This window comes from Sebastes umbrosus, chromosome 3 (assembly GCF_015220745.1).
Source record: "Sebastes umbrosus isolate fSebUmb1 chromosome 3, fSebUmb1.pri, whole genome shotgun sequence".
NCBI classification, from domain to species: domain Eukaryota; kingdom Metazoa; phylum Chordata; class Actinopteri; order Perciformes; family Sebastidae; genus Sebastes; species Sebastes umbrosus.
The window spans coordinates 7,045,246-7,065,258 of NC_051271.1; the positions used below are offsets into that span (position 1 = coordinate 7,045,246).

General features: G+C 37.3%; 1 protein-coding gene and 1 long non-coding RNA gene across 2 annotated transcripts; one reads left to right on the forward strand and one right to left on the reverse strand.

Annotated features, from left to right (window-relative positions):
- The first annotated feature begins 4,952 nt into the window (after window positions 1-4,952).
- Window positions 4,953-12,226, forward strand: LOC119485248 (CD209 antigen-like protein B). Its single transcript, XM_037764690.1, has 6 exons — window positions 4,953-5,235; window positions 6,261-6,374; window positions 6,474-6,803; window positions 9,298-9,443; window positions 11,066-11,166; window positions 11,577-12,226. The coding sequence occupies exons 1-6, from the start codon at window positions 4,998-5,000 to the stop codon at window positions 11,719-11,721; spliced, it is 1,074 nt and encodes a 357-aa protein (XP_037620618.1). The 5' UTR covers window positions 4,953-4,997; the 3' UTR covers window positions 11,722-12,226.
- Window positions 7,941-19,748, reverse strand: LOC119485256. Its single transcript, XR_005206230.1, has 3 exons — window positions 19,736-19,748; window positions 13,570-13,572; window positions 7,941-8,027 (listed from the first exon to the last, which is right to left on the reverse strand). It is a non-coding gene; the product is annotated as an uncharacterized LOC119485256 (long non-coding RNA).
- Between the last annotated feature and the right edge of the window lie 265 nt (window positions 19,749-20,013).

A 20,013-nucleotide genomic window follows, 5' to 3' on the forward strand; every position in this document is an offset into this window, starting at 1 on the left:
CATATATGAAACATTTACTGCCATAGTGGAAAAAACATCTAAACAGTTTGACCAGTACGGCTCATATGATGTCAAAACAGCTTTTCATTTTGGTGGCCAATTTACTGATAAAATAACTAGGTTTTTGAAGCATGAACGAAATGTTTCGGGTGAGTTACTACCTTTTGCAAACATGCAACAGAGTTATGATGTCTCATCAAACAGTCGTGACAATTGCACTCACAGTTTAGAGAAAGTTAAGACTGTTTTGAAAAGTGAGCCAAAGTAATTGAGGAGAAACTGTAACATTAATGATTGCTGAATTCCACTTAGGGGAGGTCCTGGTTTTGTGCGCATACTCTCTTACTGGAGGATGCCGTAATGAAACTGAGCCACCATTATTAGTTCCACCTGAGCTTTTACACCTGCTCTGACATGTCAAAAGGTTAACTGCAGAAAAAGATCTGCATTATGAGCTTCATGGCGTGGCTGAAGACTAAAAAGAGGGATGTGAGAATGTCAAAATGGATTCTCATTTTTCTCTATTTATGCTCTGCATTGACAATATTGTACATACAGTACACACAGTATATTATATGTATTATATTGTGTATATATTAAACATACATATACATATATTGATATATTGTACCAAAACATGTGCAATTGAATGTGCTTGAATAAATGAGAAATTCAAATCTGTTATGAACAACAAACTAATTGTTCAGAGATTTGAGCTTATTGTTCTGAAAAAAATAATAAATAAATAAATATAAAAATAATTCTCATTCGAGAATTGAGCCAAAGCGAATGAGAAAAACTGTATTAGTGCAAAGCTACGACCATCAATGACAGCAAACCTGTTTTGAATGATCAGGAACCTGACAGTTCCTGATATTAGTCTTTGTTTTACTGTAAATAAATAAAATACAAAATTATTATATATATATATATATATATATATATATATATATATATATATATATATATATATATAAATATAAATATGAATAATAATAAGTTACAACCCGGCTCTTAGGTTGCAACAAAAATGGGAGTGGAGACGAGGTAAATGCAAAAAGTAACAGAGTTTATTTACAAAACACCAATTAATGAATAAATGTATAGATTATTATCAGTAATCAGTGGTGTAGGAGTGCATGGATGCGTGTGTGAGTGCATATAGAAAAAGAGGAAGAATAGCCGCGCCGCGATGTCCACAGGAATGGAGTGATGTGCGTGCATGGAGAGAGAGCGACATCTGTTGAAAGGTAGAGAGCTTTTATCCCAACCACACCAAGCCCAGGTGTGGCTCATCAACCTGACGACCCTCTCCTGCAAAACAAAGGAGAACCAGCAAAAAAGACACAGGACACCTAGTGGAGTGGAGGGGTCGTCACACCCCCCTCCATAAAAACGGTGTTCCCACCGGGAATGCCGACAGAGAAAACACTTCTAACAAAATACAATAAACTACATAGCCTAATAATTTCAAAAAATAAACCTTTCATACTGACCAGTTCTGTAGTGTGTCACCCAGGCAGCCAACCAATCACCACACTGCAACCCAGCAACTCCAACACCTGGAGAAGCATTTAAGAATTTACAGCATAGAGAGATTAGACAGTAATGGTACATCACCAGATATAAAATCAAGATGTTCTTTGGAGGGTTGGTCTATACATGGAAATCCAAGACTACGTGGTTAACATACAGATCGTCAAACAATGTGCAAGTATCGGACAATATGACGTGCAAAATCCCAGCTACCAAAACATACAGAACTGGACTTGCCATAAGCTCCAGCTACCAAAAACACACAGAACGAATATAAGCGCTACCCAAAAGTAGCATCGAAAGGTTCCTCTACAACAAAGGCTCACTAGCCAAACAAGTCGTCCCAAGACGCACAGCACAAAGAGGCAACCAAACTACAACAAAGCTCACACCAACCAAGGCATGAGCTGCAGTGCTTATGTTCCCACAGCTAACAGGCCAAGCTACTAAGTCGCACGTCACAGCACAACCAATGACAATTCACCACATCCCTCCTGTAATCATTTACTTGCCTACCACATGAACCACTATAACCTCCTGCAACAGCCATCATTCAGGTTCTCACAAATGGAGCACTTTCAGTGTAACTGGGTCCAACTACCCAGAAACCCTCCAGGCTGTTCAGAACTCTCATAACTGGGTCCAACTACCCCAGCCATCACACATTATTGGTCTAAAGGCACCAACAAAGCCAACAGACAGTGTTGCCCAGGTCAAATAGTGCACAAAAGAGACAATGTCTCCCAAACTAATGTGAAAGTCTCCCCCTACCTAAACTACCTATCTCAAACTAATCTACCTATCTCAAACTAATCTACCTCACTGAACCCTAGTCTTCATGCAGATTAGCGGGAGGCTCTTTAAACACTGAAACCAGTAGCCTCGGTTAGGCCCCCAGCAAGCTGGTTACCCACCTGACAGCTCTAGATGTGTCCCCGAGACAACTGCTCTGACCGCACACCACACAAAAATAACAAACTAAAAAAAACAAACCAACGAGCCCAAATGGACCACGTTGCTATGCCTACCCAGGGAAACTCCACAAAAGCCAAAAGTTACTCACTAGAGGACCCTGCACTCACTGCTGATAGCTCACACCTGCCAACCCGTGTTAACACTGGCTTCAGGACCAACAGAACTCAGTGCCACAAAATCACCAGCATGCACAACTCAATACTAACACACCAGAACAAATCAGCAACTTGTTATCCAATTCAGCTGCTTACATTCACCAAAAAAAACAGCAGAACAGCCTACTTACCACACTCGACCATGTCTCCCAAAAATCTAGATGCACAACTCAATTTACAAAATGAGGTGCACCTGCCGACTAGGCTACAACTGATCTCATTCATGAAACCACAGTCTCTGCCAATCAAGCATTAACAACTTGTAGAACCAACTGCACAATACCAATCTAAACTGGGTCAAACAAGTTAGGACGAGCCCCCATTTGTTACAACCCGGCTCAAAGGTTGCAACAAAAATGGGAGACCAGACGAGTTTAAAAATAGTAACAGGCATTTATTTAACAAACTAACAATAAATAACTAAATAAATGTGGAAAGTCAGTAATCAGTAATGTAGGCATGTGTGGGTGTGTGAAAATGTCTGCTGCAAACAAAACCAAAACAGGTGTGCCAGCCAAGGAAGAGAGAGCCACATCTGTTGAAAGGTAGAGAGCTTTTATCCCAACCACACCAAGCCCAGGTGTGGCTCATCAACCTGACGACCCTCTCCTGCAAAACAAAGGAGAACCAGCAAAAAGACACAGGACACCTAGTGGAGTGGAGGGGTCATCACAATATATATAGTGTTTTCCTGTGTGTAAAGATTGTTCACATATTTGCATGAACCTGCAGTCAACATCCTATTATAGTATGTGTACACCTGAGCAGTTTGGATGTGTTCCTTACCTGAGAGTGCAGGTCCAGTTCTGTTTGGCTCTAGCGTGTGGATCAACACATCTTCATAAATACTTTCTGAACTTTTTACAAAACTCTTCCCTTTGCCAGGATTACCATTAGGAGATGGTCTCTCCTCATTGACATAGATATCCATCAGGTGATCCATGATGACGTTCAGCTGTAGTGACTGCACAGTTTGGTCCTCAATGTCTTGATAGTCAAAGTGTGCTACTGAAATGACAGACTGTTGTTCTGGACTGCACTCACAAGAAGCAACAAACATAGTAATACAGGTGGCAGCTCAGTATTCACACATGTGATTCTCTGCTTCACTGTAACAGGAAACTGAGGTTCTGGTGGGATGAATTATTTTAGCTGACCACTTTTACCTGTTTGGCCTCCCAGGTGCATGATGGAAATCTGAAACATCACTAGATAGATAAATAGATAGATAGTGTGATCATCGTATGAGCCGTATTGGTCAAAATGTTTAGACGTTTTTTCACTATGGCAGTCAACCCTGGAAATGTTTCCTATATACAAATATACAAAACAATCTCTTTTGTTCTATTTTCTTTTGTTGACACAGACTGCTTATACTGTACGATACCAGAATGTCAGTTTTGTTGAGCTGAATGCTGTTGTTTTTCACACTGAGCTGTTTAGATTCCCATTTCAACGGTAGATTAAAGTTTACAGGATATATACATGTTTGTTTACAGTAACTGTATTTGTGTAGCAATGTTTTACATGTAGGCTACTGTAAAAAGAAAATTCACCTTCGATCACTCATGTAAAGTCATATACAATGAACAGAACATTTGTCACAAAATGACGTCAAAACCCTGTAACAATTAAAACGGTAGTTTCGTAAAAAACAACTACTTGTTCCTCCTCACTGTTCAAAACACCGTGTCATAGATATTTATGGAATATACATGTATGTGTGACAGATTTTGATAATTGAATGGATCATTTTGCATGTGATGGCTCAAGCGATGAAAGAATGTTTAGAAGTTGTGAAGAGGACGACAGTTTCACTGAGTCAACTCGTCAGTTTTGATCAGCAAAACGTGTGCAAGTGTTTTTTGTGCATATTGTAGACAATTACTTTTTGCACACATGTGCCAAACTAGCGCATGTGTGCAAAAAGTTATAGTTCTAATCAGTTGCGAACAACAAACTAATTATTCAGAGCTTGTTTGAGCTTATTGTTTTGAAAAATAATAATTCACTTTCGGGAATTGAGCCAAAGCGAATGAGAAAAACTGTAATAGTTGAAAAGAGAAAAGATAAATAATGGGACATTATGGTGGCTTAATGCTTTGTATTGTCACCCCTCTCAATTGTACTGCAATTATTCGAGTCATTAGGTAATCCTGCATCATGACCCAGGTGATTTCCTCTATTTTCTTCCCTTTTTAAAACCGAAGGGATTAAATTACTTGCCTCTTCCCTGTACCGTACCTTATGGTGATATAAATGCTAAAATGATGTGGGACAGAACAGAGTAGGTAACACCTGAGTTGAATTAGGTGAAGTGAAGAAAACAGCATGTCTGAGGATATCTATGCCAAACCAGACCTCACCAAAAAAGTTAGATTTCAGGCAGCTTCGAAGGAGGACGGAAACAAGGACGCCTGCGAAGACGTCGACGATGCAAGGATTTATGACAACTACTGGGCAGAGGAGAGTCCGCCACAGGACCAATCACAGGACCAATCACAGGACAAATCAAAGGACAAATCACAGGACAAATCACAGGACAACACCACTGAGGACCAACAGAAAAGTATCTACCTGTCTGTCTGTCCGTCTCATGTATATAAATTACATAGGACATTGTATTTACTGTAAGATTGGATGAGACATAAAAAAAACAACCAAAGTTTAGCTACCTTAAAGTAAAGTAGTATACTTCAAGTTTATTTTATAAAGTAAAATTAAATAAAGTTCAAGTATATTTCCCAAGTATACTTTATGTACTAAGTATACTAATATCAATGTACTAGCAGATGTACTTTAATACTTCTTGGGACTAAATTGACCCACTTTTTAATTTATAAAAATACACTTTTAAGTGTACTTTAAGTGTAAGAATAGCAAACTTTGAGTACACAACTAAGTTGTATTTTGTACCTCAACTATACTATGAAGTGGACTAAAAGTGAACTTATAGGTATACCTTTTGTTTACTAGTTATATACTTGTAGCCCCTCCTTTATTTCATGAAAGTTCGTTTGAAAGTATACTCTCAGTAAACTACTATTTTAATAGTTTTTACTTCAAGTATACTTGTAAGTTTTCTTTAACTTATAGTATATTACATAAAGAGACTTGTTTCCTTTTGCTATTTGACTTGATGTTTTGTGATGATAGAGAAAAAAGGTTTTCGCGCATAACGGAGAATGCAAAATAATTCTCAGTATGAGCCAAGTATACTTAGACTTTTCTGTATACTTGTCAGTATAAGCCAAGTATACTTAGACTTTTCTGTATACTTCTCAGTATATAAGCCAAGTATAATTAAGTATACTTTTGTTAAGTATATCTCTGATAAGTACATAAAAAGTAAACTGAAAGCATACACTCTTATTTTAAGTTTAAAAGAGGTATACTAATAGCACACTTGAATAAACTTCTTTTAGATAAGGGGACTGTATATAGCCAAGGGCATTTTTAAACGTGGGTAGCTAAAAATAACTAATTGTTAACTTTTAATGGATCAAAACCCAACTAGATATTAAATGCAAATCCTAATTAAGAGTATGCCACTAATTCTCAACTCTCATCAGTACTGTTTATTTGTGCCCACAGCCGCTTCAGTCAATGTGAGTTCAGGAAAGAAGACTCGTCCCGGAGCTGCTGCATTGTTTCTGGGGCTGCTGTGTCTTCTCTTCCTGGTGGCAGTCATTGTCCTGGTGGTCGTATGTATGTTTTTTTCTATATTCTAACTATATGGTACATTACCCGTATATATGATGTACGTGATCTTTGAGCCTTCCACATGTTGGACCCTTGCTGTGCCAGTTATTCTAGAGAAAAATCGACTGTCGGGGGACAACGCCAACCTGATCAGCGAGAGAAACGAACTACAGACAAGTTACATCAAAATTAAAAGTCTCAACGTCAACCTGACCAGCGAGAGAAACGAACTACAGACGAGTAACAAAGAAATGAAAAGCCTCAACGTCAACCTGACCAGCGAGAGAGACGAACTACAGACGAGTAACAGCCACATGAAAAGCCTCAACGCCGACCTGACCAAAAAGACGAGCCAGTTAGAGATCGAGAAAGGACGTTTGAATGCCACGAACAAAAACCTCACCAAAGAGAGAGATGAATTTAAAAGACTGGCTGGTGAGTGAAAATATGAATAATGGTTTTAATCAAAGTATAGTTTGACATTTTGGAAATTGTACTTGTTGTCTTTCTTGCCGGGAATTAGGTGAGAGGATCGATACCGCTCTGACGTAGCCTACGATAAGACTGGAAACAAGGGGAAACAGCTAGCCTGTCTTTGTCAAAAGATATTATAAAAAATTTAAAAAATTCAACCAAACAGTAAAGCTAAAGCTCCCTAATTAAAAAGTTATATAACATTTGTTTAAAAAATAGTTGTGTAACAGACTATTTCTTGACTGGAAGCGGTTGCCAGGCAACCAGCAGAGACTCCAGGAAGTTACCGGTCCTGGCCAAAGATATAAACATAACTTCCCTAAAATGGCTATTGTCATTTTTACAGCTTGCTTTTTGTATGACTTAAACAAATAAGATGTAACGTGTTAATGAGGCAGCTTTAGAGGTGCTTGTAGGTGGATCTTGTTACATTTGGACAGAGCTAGCTGTTTCCCCTTGTTTCCAGTCTCTATGCTACTGACTGTAGCTTCATATTTACAGTACAGATACAAGAGTGTTGTCAATCTTCTCATCTAACACTTTGAATTAAAGTGAATTAGCATATTTTAAGCCACTGTTTAGACATTGAGAGCTTTTTAGCTAGGCTAATTCAGACAGGACAAGTGGCTATACAGCATATACAGCATATACAAGCGGGTACGATGCTCTATATTGTGTTTTATTATCTTTTATCTTGTCATGAAGTTATATACTACGACGGAGTATAAGGGCCACGTTGAGGGAAAAGTCATATTACGAGAAAAAAAAAAGTCGTCGTATTATGAGAATAAAGTCATTATATTATTATCATATAGTCATTTTGTCACAGTCCGGCTCTAGAACTGTGACAAAAACGGGAGACACACGGGTATACTGAACAAATAAAGTGATTTATTAACCAAAATATTTAAAAAGTAAGTCAAAAGAATGTATGGGAGGAATCTGTAGAGTGAGTGAGTGTAGGGAGTGGATGTGTGAAAATGTGCTGCATGGATGTTGTGCTGTAAAAACAAAGACAAAGAACCAAAAACCAAGTAACAAACAAAGGTATGGTGCGTGAGGAGTGGTGCCAGCCACAGACTTCTTCTTCTTCTTCTTCTTCTTCTTCTTCTTTGGGGTTTTACGGCAGCTGGCATCCTTTGTGTTGCATTGCTGCCTCCCTCTGGTTTTACCCGTCCACTACCCCTACTCTACTACAGTCTCTAAATTCATCCAGTGTTGATCAGAAACTTAAAAATCACCTTTCTCCCCTCCACCGTGTCCCCGCATCCAAGCAAATCCTCCATCCTATTCTCCACAGGTGCCAACCTCTGCAAACCTGCTAACATACTCCGTCTATTTAACTCATACTTTGTGCATTAAGTAAGTACATGTTCAAATGTCTCCATGACCTGACACTCGCTACAGTGACCAGTAGGTTGTTTTCCAATAATATGCAGTGAGATGTTCAATTGGCAGTGCCCAATTCTTAGTCTGCTAATTATAACCTGTTTTTTTCTGTTTTTACCATGACTTCTTACCCCTCCTACTTTATTTTGGATTTTGTGTAAATGTCTCCCTTTGGACTCTCTATCCCAGTGCTCCTGCCACTGTTTATTGACCTCCCTCCAGACAATGCTTTTTCCCTCCGATTTTGAACGTTTTAAGCTTCTTTCGACCTGCTCTTTCATGGTCGCCTCCTTTGCTAATTTATCTGCCTTCTCGTTTCCTGGTATCCCTCAAGGCCTATGGAAAGGAAGCTGGGTCACGCGTCATCAACGCGTCACCAACGCGTCATACCTCCGGGGGTATAACACATGCAAAGTAAAATCTGGCCTGCAATCTCTGAAATTGAGCCAATCGCAACGCACGACCGCAGCTTCAGTTACACTGTGCATGTGTTGTACCCTATACCCATGTCCGCCCGTGACCCAGCCTCCTTTCCATAGGCCTTGGTATCCCTGAGTGTGCTGGTACCCACACGAATACTATGTCCTTCCCCTGTCTGGTTATATGTGAACAATATTTCATATACTAGGTCTTGATGGTATTTGGATGTTCCTGATTTAATGCTTGACAGTGATGAAACTGAATCACTACAGATGAGTATTTTACTCTCTCTTATATCCTCTGCCCACTCCAATGCTAACAGAATTGCAACTAATTCAACCGCATACACACTCAAGTAATCTGATGTTCTCCTATTAAACCCCATCCGGTGACTATATCATCGCTGCAACTTCAACATCAACTGCATTTATTCCGAAGAAAGTACCACACGGACCTGGGGGAAATTGCCTCTTTAGTGGAGGAGGAAATTACTTTTTTTCTCATAAAGTTATGACTTTATTCTCGTAATATTACGACTTTATTCTAGAAATTTCAGATTTTTGTTCCCTCAATGTGGCCCTTATGCTCCGTCGTAACATACAGTAGCTATTGTGACAGAAGACATGTCATTTTGTGTTGTAAACAGAGAAACCGAGCTGTTCCTGTCCCTGGATAACATTTGGCTCTAGTTGTTATTTGGTGGTCACCTCAAGAAAAAACTGGCGTGACAGCAGGACGTTCTGTCAAGGAAAAGCTTCAGACCTGGCGATCATATCTAGCTTACAGGAACAGGTGAGTGGAATGAAAAATGTTTCTTTCTCTTGAACCTATATATTCTCTGCAAACTGCAGGCCTATACTCTTTAAAAGATTTGTAAATGCTACCAAAATACAAAACCTGCTTCCCTTTCCAAATTCATCATTTTAATATTAGGACTTTTTTGTTATTGTTATTAATGGTTTCTGATACATGTTAAAGATTTGCATCAGAAATAAAACAAACCTATGTGTTCAATAATGGATTAAGAAACACTTTGCTTGCTGTGATATTGTATGCAGTGGAAAGTTTGGCCTTTTAAAAAGGTGGAAGTGGAGAAAAAAAGGTTAGTGTGGCAAAGCAGGTTTTAGTCTTCCTGAAATGTACGAAACAACGAAGAGGAAGTCTATAATGACTTCTGCAAAGTTGCAGAAGTGAATACAGGATATGAACAATGTAAGAAGGGGAAATGATGCATTTAAATTTGTGATTATTGTGATAGTTCTGTTTTTTTACTCTTCTACCTGCATTATTGGTGCCTTCAAATGAAACTCGTGAGCTCATGTTTACAACATGGGAAGTCGTGTACACGATATGCTTGCCGTTCAAGTGGTGAGAACACCGCTGCTAAGCAACGGCAATATTAACGTTACTGTCGGCATCTAGAAGCCACAGAGGCTAACAATTTAGCAAGCTAGCAAGTAGGTAACATAATGCAGGAAATGCAAAGGCATAATGACAGAGGAAGAAGATGAGGCTGTTGAGAATATCTACATTTTCCTCAGACATATTATAAAATTACAAGAAAAAATATATATAACTAATTTTACAATATGTAAGGGATAATGTACAGCGAGCCGGTCATTGTTGTGAAAGAGTCCCCGACATGGTGATGCTGCATTGTCTGTGTCTCTCATCGCCCTGAAGGGGATTCTTTCACAACAATGACCCGCTAGCTGTACTTTATCCCGCTTATTACACGGCTACTTACTGAAGAAAACAATATTTTGACACAAAAATGGTCCGCCAGAGTCTGACATCTGAACTGCGCCCATAGCAACGGTCTGTAATACAGAAATTACAGACCACAGAACGCCATGATTGACCAATCATAATCAAGTATTCAACACAGCCGTGTAATAAATTAACTTATTATGCACCAAAAAATGTACTTTCATGGCCTCCGCCATTTCTGACAACGTCAACAAACATGTCACAGCTCGTGAACTCGGAGCTTTCAGAAACTTTCCACTTACAAGGTTGTGAATACCACAAGAGGGGGGCGTTCATATGGACTCTTCTCACGAACACGGTAAACACAACCACATTTGAAGGCACCATATCACAACAGGCCAGCAGATGTTTTGACTTGTCATAGTAGGAAAATCACGGGTGTTTCTAATAACATTAACGATAGCGCCGTTCTATTCAAGTGTCCCAGTAAGTCATGACAGTGAGCCAGTGAGCCAGCATGCACAATGCCAGGACCCTGAAACTGAAGCAGCTAAATGGAATTCAGCCATCATTCATTTTAGCATTTACACCTGTGCTTTTCCTACTGTGACATGTCAGAACGGGGGCTCTTTATGTGCCTAATGTCTTTGGAAGAACAGTAAATAAAGAATGATAAATATCTGATTATAATCTTTGAAATCTAGACATTCATCAGCTCACTTAACCAAGATTACTGGATTGGTCTGACCGATGAAGAGAGCGAAGGAGAGTGGAAATGGGTAGATAGAACGGTACCTACCGAAAAGTAAGACATTTTCCAATTTCACCATGCTACATTCAAAATGTTTGTCAGAACAAGGAAACAAACAGTGCCTACTTAATTAATTGATCAATTTACAATAAAGCTCGGGGCTCAGTCTTAATGTGGCTCTGGAGGAAAAGTCTGCACAGACTTGAATTAAAAGTGATGAAGAATGATTTATAGATTGGCAATAAAGAACTAGTGTATATATATCGAGAAATTATGTGATATTGAGCATCCAGAATCTGAATCTTCCAAATGAAACACCTGAGCTTTCTGTGTTTGTTTATATTTAATGTTCTGTTAAAATCATAATTATGTGGGACCTCATTTTAACATGCTCCAACTGTATTCATTTCTAATATTTTAGTAATGGTTTAAATTTATGGTTGAGCAGATTTTGTTGTCTCTAGGTACTGGAGAAAGGACGGCCAGCCAGATAATTATGGAAGTCAAGGAGAAGACTGTGCTGAGATTTCAGACATTGATGGAACATATACCTGGAATGATTTGCCCTGCAGTAGCAGTGTAATGTTTATCTGTGAGAAAATGAGATGAAATCAAATTATTATTGTACATTCTTGAACTGATTCGACATCTGTTTTGCTCTCTCACATGTAAAATATTAATAATATATTGTACATTCTTCTCCTCTGAGAGAAACGGAGTGCATCTCTGTGCTGTATTTTTTATGCATAAATAAACTTCCGAGCTCAACTTCAGTAATATGAAATTCATGAATTATTTGTTGTGTCTGTGATGTATTAGCAAAACATTTGTCTCGGATGATTTTGTTAATTGCAACGACTGAGTGATTTAGTACATGGGGCATTCTATCAGAAATCAATCACTGTCTGACCTCCGCCCTTTCAGTTTGAAGCTGCAAGAACCGGATATGTCATATGAGCGAGCAGGGCGGTGTAGTCCCGTGGGTCTGATGCACGTTCATTATGCCGAGGAAAACCACTCTGGATTCAGCAATTAGTTCATTTTTACAACTTTTAGGACATAACGATTTAATTGAGGGCTATATAAGTGTTCGTACGGGGAAGTTGATTTACCTAAAAAAAAAAAATCAATCCTCTGATTTGCAGATGTCTCTTTGTACATCCATGGCCACAGACTCATTGGCGTTTTCAGTGCAAAATGGCGGCAGTGCTGTTGTCAAAAAAGCATGGGAGTATAGTCTCTTTGCTTCTATACTCTTTGCTGGTACTCCTGTCTGTTTCTCCAAGCTGGGGGCTTTCCGACCGCCATCTACTGTAGGTAATACACTGACTATGGGTAAGTACTTCAAACATCCCCACTTCAAAACCCCTTTACTATCCCTTTAATAATAGTAAACTGTGCAAGTAGACATGTTCTGTCAAGATAAGGTTTTCAAACAGGAAAAAAAAAACTTGCAAGGAATAACATTTATTTGTATGTCTACTTGTACAACAATGTGGAAATGTGAACACCAATGGAAACATCAGGACACAATGCAGATCACAATAACACCAGTAACAGTGCAGATTAAATGATGATGGTAATTGCATTGCCCAAGTGCATGCTGGGAAGTCATCAGACAAGCCTACATGATGTTGAGGTGCTCTGGCTCAGACAGCTGAACGCTTTTTCTTTCCACCTGACCCGCCGAAAGTCCCCCGTCAGAAATGTGCACGCACACTCAATAAAATCTATTCTAAGGCAAATTATATCATATCAATTATAATCCATCAATAAATAGTTCAAATAAAAAAAGGCATTTATAAAAGTATGTCATTTAAAAATACATTAATGAATTCATAAATAAATAATGGAATTTAAAAAAATTTAAAAAGAGAAATAAATAACTGGATCACAAATTGAATTAAGAATATAGGTTTTAATCTCCCTTGTGGACTTGAGGACTCTTGTGGTCCTCCATACTCTACAACCATCTGGTGACCACCGGAAATTATTTCGCGACCCCCTTGGGGGTCCCGACTCCTAGGTTGGGAAGCACTGGTTTAATGCACAGATATTAAAGGCTCTGCACACCCACACAGGTGTTTTCACTTTGGCTGATTAGTCCTCTGGTCACTCGGGAGGAGCTCTGCTGGGTAAACACCTGTGTGGGTGGACTATATGTGTGCAGCAGGGACTTTAATGCTGGAGGAGTAGGCTATCTCAAAGGGAATGTACTACAATACATGCCAACACATTCACCGCATACGGTGCAAAATGTTGGTGGCATTAGACAGTAAAAAGGTATGTGCTGCCTGACCCAACAACAATGGAAATGTATCTTTCTATAAAATAATTTCTGAACATTGTAGAGCAAAACACATCAATTCCTTTGCTCCATTTTAGTACACAAAAGATCAAAATGGCCATTCTTAAAGGGATAGTTTGGGTGTTTTGAAGTGGGGTGGTATGAGGCACGCCCTCAGTTTGGAGAAACAGTGGTTTGCCAACCGTCATCTACTGCAGGTAATACACTGACTATGGATAAGTGCCTGATACAACCCCACTTCCAAACACCCAAACTATCCCTTTAAGTTAAGCTAAATGCTTCAAAATTAACCAATAGTCACATTATCATTCCTCCGTCACCGTGAATATAACAGTGATTCAACTTATTTTTACATTTTCTGATCTAAATGCCTGGTATTGTACGATTTTTTCTATCAGGTGCACCGGAGGTAATGTGTTATGTATTACAAGCTTTGTATCAAATTATGCATCTACCATGACTCACTGTATTATAAATGTGTTCCCTCAGGCTATCCTAATTTTAGTCTAGGTGTTTTTGTGGTATTGCACAAGAAACCATGCCAACAAATTCAACGCTACATATATATATTGGAGAGAAACCTTCAAACATATTCATTGGAGTGGAAAAAGATAGAGGAAAATGTTTCATTTAATATAAACTGTAGACCTACATCTTATTTTAAATATATATTGAAAATGGAAAAAGTCATTATGCCTGGCCATCGTAGGGTTTTGTTCTTTGTTTATGCCTTTCTATAATTAGGGGCCCGCCATGGACTGTGTATGAAGATGGACGACATGAAAGCTCCCCAAAAGTGAAGACATAACATCTGGATCGCCCCCTGGTGGCTGACTGCAGTATAGGTCATAAAGCTCACCTCCTCCATGTTATCAGATAGGACATGGTCCAAACTAAAAAGTCAAAGTACACGTCAAATACATTTTTGGTTTGGATGGTTTCTGTCATTTTAGGTAGTTCTTATCACGCTGATGTTTGATCAAGTGTTCATTTTTCTGATAAGTTTGGTTTTAATTAGTTATTTGATGCTATAAAAAGGGGGTGAGACGTTATAATTGACAGCTGTGAGTCTCTCTCGATGACAAGCTGTGGCCGTATATACAGTCTATGGGGCCCATTCATTGTCTTTGTTTTGGTTCATTTAATGTATGTTTGCTTTTCATTTAAATCTAGGGTTGGTAATCTTAAGAATCTAGCAAGAGTACATTAGATTTATAAAATTATCCAACCGAAAAACTGAGCCCAGTGTTGCCAACTCTTTTCTAATGAAAGCAGCTAGCAGCACTAGCTCCAAAAGTCCCTCAATCTAGTGCATCACTGACAGCCCGTCCGTTCCTCCCTCCAAAGCCACTCCCACAAAATAATCATTATGAACGTGAACAACAAACTATTGTACTCACAGCTGTCAATCTAGCCGCTGGTGGAAGACTCCGGTGATGCATAATGAGTGTACGGGCAGAGTGCACGCAGGCAGGTAGACAGGCAGGTAACCTGAAACGATGGTACAGGCTTATTACTGGCCTAGAACAGCCACAAGATATCCTATCCTATCTGATTTATTGATTGCGCTCGGGATGTAATGAGAATTTCTACAAATATAACAAAAAAAAATGTTGAAGAACATTTCCAACTCTAGCTTTAAGTGGTCACTGAAACTTGAAACACGTTATGGACAACAAATCAAATGTCAAAGTGACTGTCAACCAGGTGACTTTAGGAGGAACAAGCAGATAGACCAAACAGTAATAACTGATGACTTCCTGTTTTACGGCTCTTCCCCTTTTATACGGCGTCACCAGTGTGGATGTCCAGAGTCATTCAGAAAACAGACACAGCTATTATATCAGGATTAAAACCAAACTTTGTGATACTGCGAGCAATCGTTAAGTTATAACATGTCTGGGGACGTGAACGCTGAGCCTGGCAAGGTCAACAAGTTTTACTGTGATCAGGACGACAAGGAGAATATAGTGAACATCTACGTCAGTTCAGAAAGCCTGAGAGTGTACGAAAACCCCTGGGTGGAGGGCATGTCACCAAACACACCGGGACCTGCAGAGGCTCAGCAGCACTCAGGTACGGAAACGGGGTCAACGGGGTCGACATAGATTTTGATTTTATTTCCTTTATTTTCTTATTTTTTAATTTCAGTGTATGTTTAGTTTTCTGTGTGGTTTGGTAGTGTGGTACAACAGTGTGATTTTGGTGACTCTGAAGAGGTGTTTTTAATGTCATTTCCTTGTGTTTCATGAATTGTAGCTTACATGTAGAAATAATAGATAACAAAATCCTCAAAATCCTGAGCCTGATGTTGATTATTTATTTGTGTCAGTCGTCCCTGGAGACTCAGGAAGGAGGAATCATATCAGACCTGATTCTGTGTTTCTGGGTGTGGTGGGTCTTCTCCTCCTAGCCGGGATCATCTTCCTCGGGGTTCAAAGTGAGTTTTTCCTAATTTTAGTAACAGAAACGGTAAAGAAATCAGCACTTCACATGTTTTTTATTATATGATGATTTCAATGATATGTGGGAATATTCAGTTGTTCTGTTTTGTTGTTCCCCTTTTCTACAATAGTGAATAAAGACAAAACCAGCTGGACAAGAGAGAAAAACCAGTTACTGGCCGATAACACCAATCTCAGGAAAACGATTGTCCGGTTCACAGCCAATAACACTGAACTCAGCAGGGAAAGAGACAAATTATGTAGGAAGTATTGTAGTAAGTACAAATATCACCACTTATATTTTGTCTTTTCTCATTGGTGAGGTATTTGTGTTTATTCAAATGCATCAACCTTTGTCTTCACAACAATCTATTATCATACAAGATTCTCCATGGTTCGGTCATATATATATATATATATATGTATATACAGTATAAATATATATATATATACATATATATATATTAACATTTATATAAAACAGCACATGATTTCCAATGTTGTGATATGTGGTGGCCCTGAGATGGAAAGCATAACAACATTTCAGATAACAAATAAACAAAACAGGATATACTCCTACATCTGCAGACAACACAACAGCACTTTACAAGCTATTTCTATCATTCTTAATCCTGGATGAATGGATGTATATGATGTCACTAGTCGAGGTAGAAAGTAGGAAGTGGTAGGGACATTTTTCATATTATTATTCATATTCATATTCATATTATTATTATTATTCACATTATTCATAAAGCTAAATGTCTTACCTCATCTTATAAGTTGGTTTTGATTGAAATTGAATGTAATTTTATGTCTCTTAAATTTGTAACAAATTACTATATTAACTAAAATTTACTCAAAATGTTTCTATTATTATTATTATTATTATTATTATTATTATTATTATTATTATTATTATTATTAATAATAATAACAATAATAATAATAATACTATCATTATTATTATTATTGTTATTAGTAGTAGTAGTAGTAGTAGTATTAGTATTTCTTTATTTTATTATTATTATTTATACTACATCCTGACGATATATTTCGTCTCTCTTTATTAACTGAATTGGTATAACTGATTGTACTTTATGTACTTCTATTTCCATTGTAAATTTAAACAAATGTTCTATACATTTGTGTTACATTTTCAGCATTCAACACATTGTAAATGTGTGATTTAAATAAAGGTTTTAAAAGAAGTAGGCCGAGGTGGTCATACTGCTGTGTAGTTCCACCTGTATATTAGGGAAAGTGGTGGAATGTAACTAAGTACATTTACTAAAGTACTGTACTTAAGTACAATTTTGAGGTACTTTACTTGAGTATTTCCATTTCATGACACTTTATACTTCTATTCCACTACATTTTTGAGGCAAATATTGTACTTTTTACTCCACCACATTTATTTGACAACTTAAGTTACTTTGCAGATTTATATTATTAATACACAATATAAATCAACTAATAAATTATCATGTATTATTATAGGTTAGGCCAGTTGCATATAAAGTAATTAAAATAAGCTCCATCTTTACCAGCTGCAACAATAAAGTGTTGAACACATGAATGCATCAATAATTATAATCCAATAATATGATATTATTATGTAATGGGCCATTCTGTATAATGAGTACTTTTACTTTTGGTACTTTAAGTGTATTTTGATGCTAATACGTTTGTGATTTTACTTAAGTAAGATTTTGAATGCAGGACTTTTACTTGTAACCGAGTATTTCTACGCTGTGGTATTAGCAATACCGTATTAGTACTTTTAATTATAGGTAAAAGATCTGAGTACTTCCTCAACCAATGGTCAGGGATTTATCATAATGGACTGCACTTCCCTGGTTTTGAAATAAAGTGAAAATGAGACAATGAAGCCAGAAAAACAAGTTCACTCTGTGTTCAGATGTCTCTCTCCTAGCAGAAACAAAACTGTCCCAGCTGTTTCTGTCCAAAACAAAGTGCAGACCGCTACTGCTCCACTACTTTAACACACCTGAGATCTATAGCAGTGCTGCTCACCAAGGTGAAGCTGTTGAAATGAGAAGAAATGCATAAAAAAAACGCATGTTATTATTGATTCAGTTATTGTATGCTTAATAAGTGGAGTGTCTGTATTCTGAGCATTTGATATGCGATTTAGTGTTTTGCTTTTGTATGTAAGGACTTTTGGGTTTGAAGGTAAAACAATTAGAAAGTCAGTTTGGCTCTTAGTTGCATTAAGGGTTTAGCGTTTGGGCCATTGGAACCCTGTTGTGAAAAATGAGCCAAAGCAATGGTAAAATACTGTACTAATTCAGAGAATGAATAGAGCAAATCCTGCCTTGTATTTGGGCTGATTCAAACATCTCTCCCTTTGAAACACAGGACTGAAGCCCGGGAAATGTAAGAACCAGGATTGGCTTGATTGTACCTGATAAAGAAAGGATCTGGGATGGGTGTCCCGCTGACCACAGACAGGTATTGAAATTGTTGTTCTTTTCGAAATATTTTTGTACTGAGTTGTATCACGTCAGAGCAGGCAACCTGGATGAAAAGGAGTGCTGCTGTACACACAAGCTCAAAATGGGTCATTCTTAAGCTAAAGGCTTCAAAAGTAACCATTAATAACAAATGCCTGGTATTGTAGGGTTTCTCTATCTGGTGTACAGGACATAATATCTTATGAGTTGCAGATTTTGTATCAAATTCTGCATCTGTATGTCTCACAGTATAAATGTGTTTCCTCAGGTTATGTGTCCCCATTTTAGTTATGATGTTTTTGTGGAATTGCACAAGAAAATGACCATTTGCAAAATAAAGGAGGACTAGATTAATTGCCAGACAAATCCTTTGTAAAATATATACATTTTATTTGGATCTCAAACATGATTATAATTACTTCATATGTCGCCATTTATAAGAAATGAGATTGCATATTTTATATATAGAAAAAATATTGTATATATTGTATTTAAATAATATGTTTGTTGTAATTTTAATTGTGTAATGTGTTTTGTTTTCTGTCTCTGCAGGTATCCGCATGTCACACATCTTTTTACAGCAACGTGTTAAGACAGAAAAGCTACAGGATGAAGATGGAGATCGATATGTTCAAACATTGTGTGTCAGAAGAATTTACTGAATCTGTTACGTTTCTAATTAATTGTGTCACATTAGTGCATTTCTCTTTGAAATAGATTTTTACATGCTATTGAATTTGTTACACTGGAGAGTTGGTTAATAACCAAACGAATGCCCCATGTTATATAAATGCAGCTGCTAAAACAAACTGTATTGTATTGTCTTTTTTCTTAAAACATCACATGATGAAACATTTATTTAAAAATGATATATACCAGTATTTCAACCGTTTCTCCTCTCAAGTACCATTGGATCAATTGTCACAACATTATCTTGATCAATAATGTTATGATGATATTCAAAGTCAAATGATTAAAAAGTACATTCCACTCAGCAACCCGACCCGGCGTCAGTGCAACAGTAACAAGTGTAAATGCAAATTTGCGAGAGTTAAACCTCACTTTAGTGTTTTCAAGAAAGAAATGGAACTATATATTAAGACAATATATTCTGCAAAAAAACAAAAAGGCTAGTAAAACAGTGAGTTTGTGCTCCCAGTTTTTACTTAAGTTACTGCTATGAATTTATTTATATTAACCCTTGACATGCTTTGCGTTTTATGTTACTTTTTTAAAAATTAAATTTTATGTTGTTGGGTTTTTTTTTTAACACTTTATTTCCTTTATTTGTATTGTTTACCTATGTATCGATTTAATTGTTCTTTGTATTGTTCACAAATTTAGAACACATATGCTGAAAGGTTATTATGGAATTATTGCCCAAAGATGCAAACAAAAAATCTGCCTACTGAAGCTTTAAATATTCAAATACATTTTTTTTTAAATTTAAACATAGATAAAGGGTTTGTTACGACTTACTGAATAACACACTAGAGTGCGGAAATGAAGTAGTACTAGTAATAGTAATAGTTTTTTAAAGTTTTCTTTCTTTATTTTTCTTTTTTTTTCTTTTTTGTTCTCTTTCTTTAATTTATTTTTCTCTCAATTTTGTTTTATCCATATTTCATTTTATCTTATTTTGTTATGAGGAAAGGGAAGAAAAAAATAAATA